The sequence below is a fragment of the Zonotrichia albicollis genome, chromosome 27 (genome assembly GCF_047830755.1).
Source record: "Zonotrichia albicollis isolate bZonAlb1 chromosome 27, bZonAlb1.hap1, whole genome shotgun sequence".
Taxonomy (NCBI): Eukaryota; Metazoa; Chordata; class Aves; order Passeriformes; family Passerellidae; genus Zonotrichia; species Zonotrichia albicollis.
In genome coordinates this window covers 522,717-534,909 of record NC_133845.1, presented here as the reverse complement: position 1 = coordinate 534,909, position 12,193 = coordinate 522,717, and the positions used below count along the sequence as shown (strand labels likewise).

At 49.9% G+C, this 12,193-nt stretch overlaps 1 protein-coding gene across 9 annotated transcripts in view; it reads left to right on the top strand.

Annotated features, from left to right (window-relative positions):
- CADM1 (cell adhesion molecule 1) overlaps window positions 1-12,193 on the top strand; it is a 194,693-nt gene that overhangs the window by 146,957 nt on the left and 35,543 nt on the right. For all 9 annotated transcript variants that reach the window (XM_074559576.1, XM_074559574.1, XM_074559572.1 and 6 more), the window contains exons 2-5: window positions 3,236-3,382; window positions 4,270-4,422; window positions 6,751-6,888; window positions 8,834-8,989. In XM_074559576.1, the coding sequence (XP_074415677.1) occupies window positions 3,236-3,382; window positions 4,270-4,422; window positions 6,751-6,888; window positions 8,834-8,989 (594 nt within the window). The remainder of the gene's footprint in view (window positions 1-3,235; window positions 3,383-4,269; window positions 4,423-6,750; window positions 6,889-8,833; window positions 8,990-12,193) is intronic.

Sequence of the window (12,193 nt, the reverse complement as noted above, 5' to 3'; positions counted from 1 at the left end):
TCTCCTGACTCAATCTATTAAGAGGAATTTTGTTTAGGTTTACGGGCTTACACAGTTCAGGTGTAATGAAAACCCCTCTTCCTTGGAAAGCATTTGTGTCGGGATCCTGCAGGCTGAGCCAGCAGGGCTGCAGCTCACGCTGGGGCACCTGTGGTTAGAAATTCCACAGAAATTGAAAACCCATGCTCCCCAGCACGTATTTTTAATCTTTCCTCTTCTCTCCCTGACGCTTCCCTCTAGCCCAGTGTCCTACAAGCGGAGAAAGAATTGATTTTAAATGTGACCGCTGAATATGAGCCAAGGTCCCTGGGCTGTGTCCAGCTGGGGGGAACTTGTTTGAAACACAATTTACTCGTCTGTGTGTGTCTGCAGCCCTAAGAGCAGAGACTGCAGTGGTCTAAGGCAGGGAGACAAGTGCAGAAATTAATTGTACAGGTTGCAGCCAAAGCGTCCCTCCAGCACTGTGTCCCCCTCCTCGCCCCCCTTCCAGTAAGTACAAAACAAGGTGTCATTTCTCACCTTCACAGGGAGGTTCAGCAAATGAGGCTGCAGAATTGCTTTGGGTAATGGAGGAAGCACACGTCGTGTTTTCCCTGCAGGCACTGCAGGCGCCCATTTGGGTGATTCCCTTGCTGTTAACACCGTGCGTGTGTTAGACAGGAGCTCACCCCAGGGACTCCCCCAGAAAGTGCCTTCCTTTCTGTGCCTGTTCCACTCCCTCTGCAGCAATCCCTTGGGCTCCAAGCCAGGATTTTCAAGGCTCTGATCCAGTCCTGGACTCTGTCTGTCCTGGTGTCTGTCCGTCACACTCTGGATGAGGATTTGTCCCATATTGGAGTCCCAACAGGAAGCCTTGGTCTGATACATGGACACTGTGCCGTCATAGTCCCTTCACATTTGATAGATGAAAATCTGTCCATATCATTCTGTTGGGGCTTTCCATTGGATCTGCTTGTGCTGTGCCCCTCCAAAGCATTCCCAGGATTTAATGTTGGTTCTCAACAGTAATTTTCCTTTGCTTCTCTTAGCTCCTGAGATTCCCTGTTGAGTGCATAAATTTCATCTGCCCTCCCCAGCCTGTCCTTTTCCGTTCCAAAATATTGTCAATGCTGTGTGTGTGTGTACTTTAATGCTCCTCAAAATACGTATACACTGACAGTAAATATTTACTGAGAAACTTGCCGAGCTGTTGACAATGAGGATGGGTCTGAGGAGTTCTTGCTTTGTGCTGCGTTTTTATTTAATTTAGTTTGTAATTGCTGCTGCTGCTGGTGGGAATGGCTTTCCTGGGAGCAGAATGAGGAGGGGTGCACGCCGTGGCTGGGTGCACACAGGGCTGCTCAGCCACCCTTGGATGGAGAACAAAGAGGCTGGGGCTGCTCTGAGCCGTGGAGGGGCTCAGCGTGGCCTCGGGTGCTCCCTGCCCACGGTTAACCCGGGTAAAGGCTCCTCCAGAGGGATCTGTGCTGGGTGGACTCTGCAGCCATCCATCGGCAGGCTCGGTGCTGCAGCATCCCGGTGTGAAAAGCCTCAGTGGCTTGAACTTCAAATAATTTATTTCTAAATTACTTCTACTGTAATTCTTATTAATTCAAATAGTCTTCTAAGCTGATGTAAAATTCAGTAAACGCAAGGAACAGTTTAATGAATTGAAAATAGGATTGAGTCTTTTAAAGTAAATGTAAAAAAATATGCTGGCAATAATTGCTTAGATGGAAATCGAATCTTAATAGCTTTGTTAATGATTTGTAGGGAATATTGCGTTTATGAGAACATATCAAGCTGATCCTTGTGCAAGAACCTTGTTTTGAATGGGTTTGATAAAATTATTCCCCAGAAGCAGTTAGTAATGTTTAATATTTTTGCTTGAACCACTTTGGAAGTGTTTGATTTCATTGATGTGGCTGTGCAGGGCTGCTCCAGCCACCAGCAGGGCACAGGCAGGGCAGGGCTCTGCTGGGAGGCCCCTGGGGTCTGCACAGGGTTTGGGGTTTGACAACAGAATAATTTGGGCTGAAAAAGCCCTCTGAGATTGAGTCCAGACATTAACGTGTGTCCCCAAGGTTCAGGAGCACCACATTGAGGGTGCTGGGAGTGTGGTGGGGTGGCTGAGTGCTCATGTTGTGGTCAGAGGGCTTTGGGCAGGACCAGCTTCATCCTGGTGCGCAGAATGTGGAGCAGGAGCCAGGCAGAGCTCTGGGACAGGCTCTGTGCCCCTCCTGACTGGGGCTGGGGGTCTGTGCTCCAGTATGGGTGCTGCTGTTTGATGGTGAATCCTCTTGTTGCTCCTCAAAGTTCATCAGTCTGGAGAATCTGTCTAAAATTTATACTGAAAGGGCAGAAAAATGTGCCCAGACTTCAGCTTTCTGCCCATCAGGTGCGGAGAGGAGTCTGATGCTTTATCCATCTTTCTCTTTCCAAACTATGAACCTTTTTGTCAAACATTTGTTTCCAAGGGGTGTCAAATTATAAAGGCAAGTTGGAAAGAAAGATAAATGAAGGAAGTGCAGGGTGAGAGAAAAGCTGGGGTTTCAATGTGATCCCCAGATTTCCTGTGTGCAGATTTGATCCCACTCCTGCCTTTTTGGGTTTCTGGGCTGAGGCAGCTGTGGAGCAGCAGAGGGTTCTCTGACCACCCAGCCTGTGCCATCCTGGCTCCATTTGGAGCATTGCCATCAAAGTCTCAGTGCTTGTGCCACTTTGATTCCCAGGGTTATGGAAGGATTGAAATGCAAGGCGCAGCTCCAGTGCCATCCCCGTGTCCTTTGGTGCTCAGGGCAGATGTCTCAGCGTGCCTCGCCTCATTAGGAGGAGAGTTTTGGGGTTGTGACCTGTAAATGATTACAAGGCTCCCATGGCATAATTGCACAGGATCCTTTTCCCCCTGCCTCTGGACATTATTAGCACCTGCTGATTACACCGAGTGGGTAAGGACTGGTTCCCTGAAGTCTGCCTGCTCCAAAGGATCAGTGCTTCTTACAGAGAGTTGTTCCTTCGAGTAATCTAACAGGATTTTTCTGCTGGGAGAGGGAGGGAATTTTTGGTGTTTGTGTGTGGGGCAGCAGTCCTTCCTCCTCTATTCCCATCTCAGAGCTCCTTTCTCATTGCTCCTTTAGCAGCTGCTTGGGCACCCAGAGTCAGTGCCTGACTGGCTGGTGTTCCTCCCTTGGTGGCTGGAGCTTTTCATTCCCTGGTGTCGTTTCTGACCTTGAGCCCTGCTTTGCTGTGTCTGCAGGTCACGGTCAGAACCTGGTGACGGAGGATGTGACCGTGGTGGAGGGAGACGTGGCCACCATCAGCTGCCGCGTCAAGAACAGCGACGACTCCGTGATCCAGCTCCTGAACCCCAACAGGCAGACCATCTACTTCAGAGATTTCAGGCGTAAGTTTGTGGCTCCTCCTTTGGTCGTGACTCCTCCTGTGCCTCACTCGCACTCAGGACACGGCATTTGCTGAGATCCCTCCTGTTTGTGCAGTGCTGGGCACTTACGGATCACTGGTTCTGTGGAGGTAGGTGAGATAGACAATCATCATCTTCCCCTTAATGGAAAACTTCACAGTCCTCTCTAAAAGTCAGAGCATCTTACTTTGCAATGGGAATTGATTGTTGTAATTCAGGGTGAATTGCAATTGAATGCCAAATATTTAGCTGACACAAACAAATTGAGCAGGGCGACACCGAGACAGCGCAGCGCTCTCAGGAGTAATCTCTTCAGACCAAAGACTGAAAATTTCAGGACAATCTGTGCTGCTTTATACCCAATCTGAAATCTCTCATCACTTACATGTCCAGTGGATATGTCTGTCCTGTGGTGACAGTGCCACAGTAGCTGCAGTGAGACACTTTAAATGGTCTGTATTAATGTCACTGTGGGGACACGCCTGTCCTCTGCCCAGGAAGCAACAGGACAGGAAAAAAGCTTTAAATTCTGCTTCTCCCAATTCCTCCCTCACTTAGGCTGTCCCTGAGTGCCTGCAGTTGGTGCTGGGGCTGCATAGACACCATAAACATTTCACCTACACATCCCTAATAAAACCTGGTAATAAAACTATGCCCAAAGATTTGATGCTGTGCCCTGTGATTGGCTCATGTTGATTATTGAGAACCAAGATTTTATGGGTCCAGCTTGAAGGTAGGAAGCAGCTACTCCGGAGCCCAGGGGTGCTCACCCTTATGTGCTGCTGCCCGTGGGGATTTGGGGTGGTGGTGTGGTGGGAAGGGGCCATTGCCCCTCTCCGTGCAGTCACCAGGCTGTGCTTGCCCCGCAGCCCTGAAGGACAGCAGGTTCCAGCTGGTGAACTTCTCCAACAGCGAGCTGCGGGTGTCGCTGACCAACGTGTCCGTCTCAGACGAGGGGAGGTACTTCTGCCAGCTCTACACCGACCCGCCGCAGGAGATCTACACCACCATCACGGTGCTGGGTGAGGAGCCCTGCACACACAGGGGCACGGGGGTTCTGCGCAGCCCTGGGAGGGGGACTGGGAGCCAGGACGGAGCCCTGAGTGCTGGTGGCCACAGGGGCAGCGTGGCAGGGGCAGCTGCTGCTCTGTCTGAGCGGCTCCTGCCGATTAGCAGCAGCTTTTAAGGCTCTATTAGTGGGAGAACCTGGATCAGGGAGGGTGACTTAATGTAAGATCTCACTTGCTGATTAGTTTAAATCTTCCTTCTTTTGCTTAATGAGATTTGGGTCTTAGGTTTCTCTGCGTTGTTAAGTGGTGTTTATAAGCAGTTTTACTCTTGCTATTACAGTTATCAACACCTTCAAAGTTTCCGTGCACTTCCAGCACTCACAGGCACGGGAAGCTCTTCCAGCTCCTGCCTCTAATCGTGCACAGGCAAAAACAGTTCCTTGGATTTGATTTCACTGCTGGCAATGCTGAGAAGGTGTTTGAAAGGAGAATACTCATTTCATTCACCTGTAAGCCAGCACCGCGTGTCTTTCAAGTGGGAGACATAATGCAGGTTTTTGTAGGGTTTTTTTAAGCATGAATCATGCTTTAGAACTGAGGGAAAAGTCAGTTTTCTTGCCTTGTACTTGAGTTGTTTTTGAGCAGCCTTTGTGTCATGGCCAGTGTGTGTGCTGCCTTTCCCCCACACCCATAAGGGAGGGGGTTTCTTGTCACCTTTGCCATGCTCTGGGCTCAAACCTCAGCTCAGGAAGCAGGCAGGGATGAGGGAGGTTTATCAGCAGAAGATGAAGGAAGGGTCTTGACTTGCATGGAGAGATTGGGCACTGTGATGGCAGGCATGGCTTGTCTTGCCTGTCCTTTCCATTACTGGCTCCCTAATTAGGGGAACTAATGAGCCAGGGTGGGGGAGTGGTGCTCAGTGTGGCATTGGCTGCTCCTCCCAGGAACTTGTTCCCCACCAAAAACCTCGTGGCCATCCCCAGCCTTTGGCAGGGCTGAAGTTGTGTCAAAGCCTGGTTCTGCTGGCCTGCCCGTGGCACTGCCAGCTCGGGAGGGCACAGGCAGGGCTGAGGTGTCCCCCTTGCAGCTGGCATTCAGGGGGGCTGCACGCTGGCTGCAGCACTTTCATGTCTTCTGTGACACAATATGTAGATTTATTCATGCCTAATTGGAACATGTGAAACTCTCAAATATGTAGCTCATTCTGTTCTTTTTAGAGAGAAGCCACAAGTGACTAATTAGTCCATTTGATCATCTGGATGATATTTATACATATTTGTTCTTCATTAGCTTTAAGACCTGTGAGTCACATCTGAACTGTGCAGTTGCTTAATCACATTGATCAGAGCAAAGTTGAGTTTCCTTTGGAAGTTCTGGGATTTTCTGAAGCCGTGACTCTGCCATGAGAGCTCTCGCTGTTCACTTTTTCTTGGGTTTTGCCTTGCTGCTGATGTTTCCATGGGAAAAAGATTCCCTTGGTCCCGTGTCTTAATTTTTAAGCTCATTTGTCCAATTTCTGGGCAGTGCTGCAGTGGTTGTTACCCCTGAAGTTACAGCCTGTTTCTCAATATTACTGGATGATTTTTTATTGGGTGCAATCTCCCAGCTTTGTGTTTTGGGAGACTCCTGACCTAGGGAAGATGTGTGCTTGGGCAAAGGATGTGGCACTCCCACCCCAAAGGATGTGGCGCTTGTGGCCGGGCACAGATCCAGCTCCCCCTTCCTTTGGGGTGGTTTTGGGGTGGTTTGTGGGGGTGTGATGGGCGCAGAGCTGTTCCCAAGGGATGCTGTTCCACTCCAGGCTTGTGCTCAGTGGCTTTTCGAGCATCTTAAATGAGGTTGATGTTTGCTGGCCTGCTTCCATGCTCACGGCTGAGCCTTGGAGCTGAACAGCAGGAGAGAAAAATTGCCGTGGAGGTTAGAGGCTTGGTAAGTAATGCAGTGCCAAGTGTCAGCTTTTGTGTTTCCTCTCCTTGTCAGAGAAGTCAGGAAATGTGCACGGAGTCAAGCTGGATTTTTAAATAGCAGCACACACCCGAGCAGCACAGGAGGCTGCGGCTCTCCCTGGAACCGTGCCTGCCTGGCAGAGGGAACAGAAAGTTACAACCCTGATAATAATAATTTGTGAGACTGCGGTGATTATTAGGTGGAGAGTGAAAGTGCTCACTCCAATTACTGCAAAACCACCTATCAAAGGGTTTGATTGATTGAAAGATCAAATAAATGCTGGTTGCTTGTTTCCTGCAGTGGATTTTGCTGGTTTTCCTCAAGGTTTTGTCCTGTGTTAGTGATCAAAAGACGTTTTTTTTCATCTGGTTTGTGTTGTGTTTCCCATTCCAGTGCCACCACGCAATTTGGTAATTGATATCGAGAAAGAAACGGCCGTGGAGGGAGAGGAGATCGAGCTGAACTGCACTGCCATGGCCAGCAGACCAGCCACCACCATCAGATGGTTCAAAGGCAACAAGGAGCTAACGGGTAGATGTGTCCTCTCAGTCCCTTGCTTTGTTCAGGGAGCTGAAGTGATTTATGTAACGCTGGGTGTTTGTTCTCTGCTGCCAGTTAAGGGGAAAAAAAAGTAAGAAAAGTAGAGCGAGCTTCTGAGCACCAGCTGAGGAACAAAGGACTGTGTGGGCAGACAGATTATTCCCTAACGCGGGGGGCTGAACTCCATTTGGTCCTCTGCCCACCTGCCAGCCTCGAGTGGCGGGTTCTGGAGTCCTGCTGTAACTGCAGGTGACCTTGAGGAGCCCAGGGCTGTGCTCTGAATTCATTTCTGCATGGCTTGTGTGGCTTTCTGCCCTGTTTCAGCTACGAGAGGGATCGTCTGCGCTTTGGGCTGGAAGGATTTGCAATTCACCTTCATGTCTAGCTCTCCCTTGTTTGTAGAGCGTTTTCCCTGCGTTCAGTTGAATATTCATCCAAGATGGGTTTCTCTGACTCCCTGAAGTCTGGTGGCTCCCAGTACTTGCACATTCAAGTCACTGACTCTGATTGCATGTGACACGCTGTTAGTTTAAGTCTGCATGTAGATGTGAGCTTGGTTGACAACACCTTTGTGCTTTACCCAGTCTGAGACGCTGACGGACTCTCTGCAGAAGTCCAGACTCATTACTTCAAACCCACTCCCCTGCAAGGACAGGATAAAATCCTCTGTTTAAGCCCAGCACTTCAGAGCATTTGAGCAGGCCACATGCTGGCAGGATGCTGGGACAGGTGGGATGCAAACCTGGCCCAGTGGTGCCCCGCTGTGTCCCAGCACCGTGGTGTGCAGGAGTTAATGATCCCATTCTGGTTCCCTTCACCATGCCAGTGGGCAGCAGGACAAAGTGTCTGTCCCTTTCTGCCTGACCTGTGCAGCTTCTTGATTGAGTTCTCTTGTGTTAGCAGACGAATCCCAGCTTTGAGTTCCCTGGGAAGAATGCTGAGCTTCATGTAATACCTCCTTACCCTGCTCAGTCTTCAGATATTTTTTTAACAGAGTATAGACTGAAACATTTGGCTCTGAGTTTGTGAATCACAGGAAGTGTGGCTTTGCCCATGGGAAAGCTTTTCCTCCAAATATCAAGGGGTGTCTGCATGTGTCACCTGTTTCATATATTATACAGCAATATTTGGTGTCTGGAAGAGCTCTGCTACAGAAGTTACTCTTAGCAATTTTGCCTGTGAATTCTTAAATAAAGAGGCACAGATCAGAGCGGAGCTGCGCTGTCAGCGGGCGCTTGCTGAGTTCCTGGAAAAATCCTTTTTCTGCTGTCTTGTCTCGTCTCGTTTTGTCTTGTCTTCCTGCTTGTTTCCATCTCGGCATCCCTCAGGCAGCCAGTCCCGAGCTGGGCTCCCCTCCCTCAAACAGAGCACTGCTGAAAATGCTCCCACCTACCCATGCTGCTTTTAATTAATCTAATCTGTTAAATCGCTTTTGCAGCTGATTGTTGATTCAGGAGTGGGAGGGGATTTGTAGCTCATTGATTTGAGAGTTTGGGGATTTGGGGATGGCGCTAATCATTGCAGTAACATCGTGTGGACCTCGCTTGGCCGGAGGCTGACAGGGAGGACGGGATGGGTGGACACAGGGAGGTGGACAGAGGGGAGGTGGACAGAGGGAGGTGGACACAGGGAGGTGGACAGAGGGAGGTGGACAGAGGGGAGGTGGACAGGAGGGAGGTGGACACAGGGAGGTGGACAGGAGGCAGGTGGACAGAGGGAGGTGGACAGAGTGAGGTGGACACAGGGAGGTGGACAGGAGGCAGGTGGACAGAGGGAGGTGGACAGAGTGAGGTGGACACAGGGAGGTGGACAGGAGGGAGGTGGACAGGAGGCAGGTGGACACAGGGAGGTGGACACAGGGAGGTGGACAGAGGGAGTGGCCTGGCTGCAGGCCGTCCCCCTGCCCTCACTGCCCTGTCCTGTGCTCCCTGGCCAGGCAAGTCGGAGGTGGAGCGGTGGTCGGACATGTACACGGTGACCAGCCAGCTCCTGCTGAAGGTGGGGCGCGAGGACGACGGCGTGCCCGTCATCTGCCTGGTGGATCACCCTGCCGTCAAGGACCTGCAGACACAGCGTTACCTGGAAGTCATGTGTGAGTAGCAGAACCTTTCATTCTCTTCATGTGTAACCCTGTGTGCTTGGGAGTTCAGCAACCATTCCCTCCATGTTCAGATTCCAACATCAATATGGATTATGTCGTGTTACACAGAAATCATAAACGCAGTGTAGGGTAACACTTCATGGGTGAAGCCACGACTTTCCCAGCCCTCTGTGATACCATAAATACTTTGTTCTCTGATGAAATAACCCCTTGTACATAGAATTTGCATCAAAGGTTTCTGGCTGGGCTTTTTAATTGTCAGAACAGATTAAATCTGAGTATTTTTCTTCTAGCAACCTACTTACCTCTGAAAAGTGCTTCTCCCCCTCCAAAGCAACTGGCCACCGTGGCGAGTTTACTGGCAAAAACTGGGTATTGTGCAGGTGAAACCCAGTGTTGTGCACTGTGACCATACAGCATCGGCTGGATTTGCACATCAGAGAATGGAGCTCTGTGGAATCTGTAGCAGCAGCACTGATTGAAGCCAGCCTATTTCCTGTACTGCTCCTGACATGTTCATTGTTAATAATGCATCTCACTTCCCTTAGGAGCTGCTCCGCTGTACATGACAGCAGCAAGCAGGTACCTGGAAATAGCTGTGGTCCCAAATGCACCCGGTGGAGATTTTGGAGTGTGTACATGCATCCCTGCGTTCTGGAACATCTCCCAAAAGCAAAGTGGGATGGTCCCTACAGCGAGGCCGTGTGCTTGGAAAGCCAGGCCCTGAGACAATTCAAAGCCCTTGTTTTTGTAGGGTCCCTTCAACTACATCGCACTGAAAGGAGGAGAGGAAGTTTGGTATTAATTTATTTCATCTGCTTCATTATGTAGTTTCATTATGAACATCTTGGTTACAATTCTCGTATCTCCGAAAGTAGCGGGAAGTAATGTTCCTGTAATGAGGAAAACAGGAATGATCAGATACTGCCTAAATTGACAGATACGAGATTTCTTGCGACTGTGCTAATGTGTAATTCATTTATGCAAACTTAATGTCCATTAACATTTCTTGCAGAGCTCCATTAGCTTTAATAATACATTAGCACCTTTGTGAGGCGTGATCAAATACTTAACGGGGAAGAGCAAGAAATGCCATCTACCCTGTTGTGTGAGGGGATTGGAACTCACTGGGCTGGAAGGGCGTTGGACAACCTTGAGGCTTCCTCTCAGAAATCTCTGCAATCCTGGTGATTTGGTGGAACATGAGAGTGCCGCTGTTTCGGGGGAATTAAGCAAATGTTTTTTTTCTTCTTCCTCAAATCAGTCACTCCTTGGCCACTTTGGTTTGCAGCCTTAGGGATTGCCTGTGCAATGAGGGCAAAGCACCCCTAGAGCACAGTTCTTTGTTCAGCTCCTGCACTGGAGGCCCTGCTGCTGAAATTTGCATTTCCTTGGGCTGTTCAGGGCTGTTTGTGGGAATGAGGCCCCCTCAGGAGGGAGCAGGGATGAGCAGGAGAAGAGAGTTCAGACTGATTGGGTTTTACGTTCTGATTTAAACTCTGAGCTTGTTAAAAGTAATTATGTCCCAATGTGGGGACCTGACCCCGTTAGCCCAGTCTGTTCCTTGAGTGGGCAGAGCAGATGGCCAGAGAGGAGCCCCAGCCCAAGAACTCGTCCTGCATTGTGACCTTGTGGCTCGACGGGCTGGAGCATGGCCAGACACCTGCATTTCATACCTGCTGCAGGGCTGTAGCTTGAAGAAAAGGCAGTTTCAGAGCAAGCTCTTACCCTGGAGCTTCTGCTGTCTGACAGCGATGATTTGTTGGCCAGTGGGAGAGTGTGGGCAGGAGGAAGAGCCTCTTGTCCTTGCACACAGGCGTCTCCATCAGAGCTCTGCCCTGGGGCTCCTGCACTGACGCCTTCCCGGCTGGTTTTGGATGTGGGATGTGCAGCAGAGGATGCTTCTCCAGCTGCTTTCCTGCCTCCGCTGTCCATGGCGTGTCCTTGCCGGCACCCAGCTCCCAGGTCTGTGCTGCAGGGACACTGGGAATCCCTGGCTCATCCCGTGGGCATGGGGCTGCTTTCCCTTCAGCAGGTCATTACCTGGGCTGCCTGTTCCGCTCTCTGCTCTGATTTTCCTCTCCCCACAAATCCTGCCCGCTCCCCTCATGGGCACAGCGGATCCGCCCCTTCAGAACATCAGCAGGGCACAAGAAAATGTTTTTCTCAGCAGATGTCGTATTTCTCTGCACTTAATGTATCCAACTGGAGCATGAAATGTGTTGGGGAAGGACAGGAGGATGATGGATGGAGCCTGCTCAGATAATGAGGTATTTTTTGTCTGACTAAATTTCAGAGTAGGGAGATATTTTTTCTGAGATGCAACTAAAAAGTTGTGGGGTTTGTTTTCCAAGTAAAAAAAGCAGAAAACAACAATGCTGGGTGTTAACTTGTCCTATTTATGGAGGAAGCCATTTGTTGCGTATCTGCCCTGGCACAGCGTGGCCCATGGTGAAGTTGGAGGTGAATGCCTTCACGTGGCTGCAGGGTGTGTTACTGACAAGAAATCTCTGTGAACCAGCAGTGTGACAGTGTGAAACCCTCCCGGAGCACTCTAAAAGCAAGGCAGGGCTGGACTGAGAGCGTGGTGCCCTCACAGTGGCCGCAGCACTCCCGTGCTGGGAGCGCCCTCAGCCCTGGTGGGGACAGTGGCACTGGAGGGGAAATGTCCCCAGCTCTGCTGCAGCCACCGAGTTCCTGTGGGTCTGATGGGAGACCAGTGCGTTGGGTGTAATTTTAGAAAGGAAATGAAGCAACAAAATGCATTAAAATGTCGTTAAGGAGCTGAATGGAACCAGATATTCTGGGAGACGTGCGAGTTGAGCCCTTGTGGTGCGTTTGCTGCTCTCATTATGTGACACTGGAAGTGAGCGTCATACCTGGATTTTGGCCTTTTCTCTGGGCTGGCTTTTTGTCCTTTTCTGAAGTTATAATTACCTGTGCATTCATTTTTGTAATACCTACATGTGTACCTTTAAAGCCTGCCCCAGTGGAGTCTTGTTGCAGCCTCTGCTGTTGCGATAGGAGAACTTTCTGTGCCCAATTATGTTTAAAATCAGCTGCATACGTTTGCTGCTGCATCTCCAGTAATCCTTACATTTCCGTCCAGTACAAATATTAATTGCATAGTTTGCAGTGAAGTTATTAACATCAATGTAATTTATCATCTGGAGATCGCTAAAAGCGAATAAATGA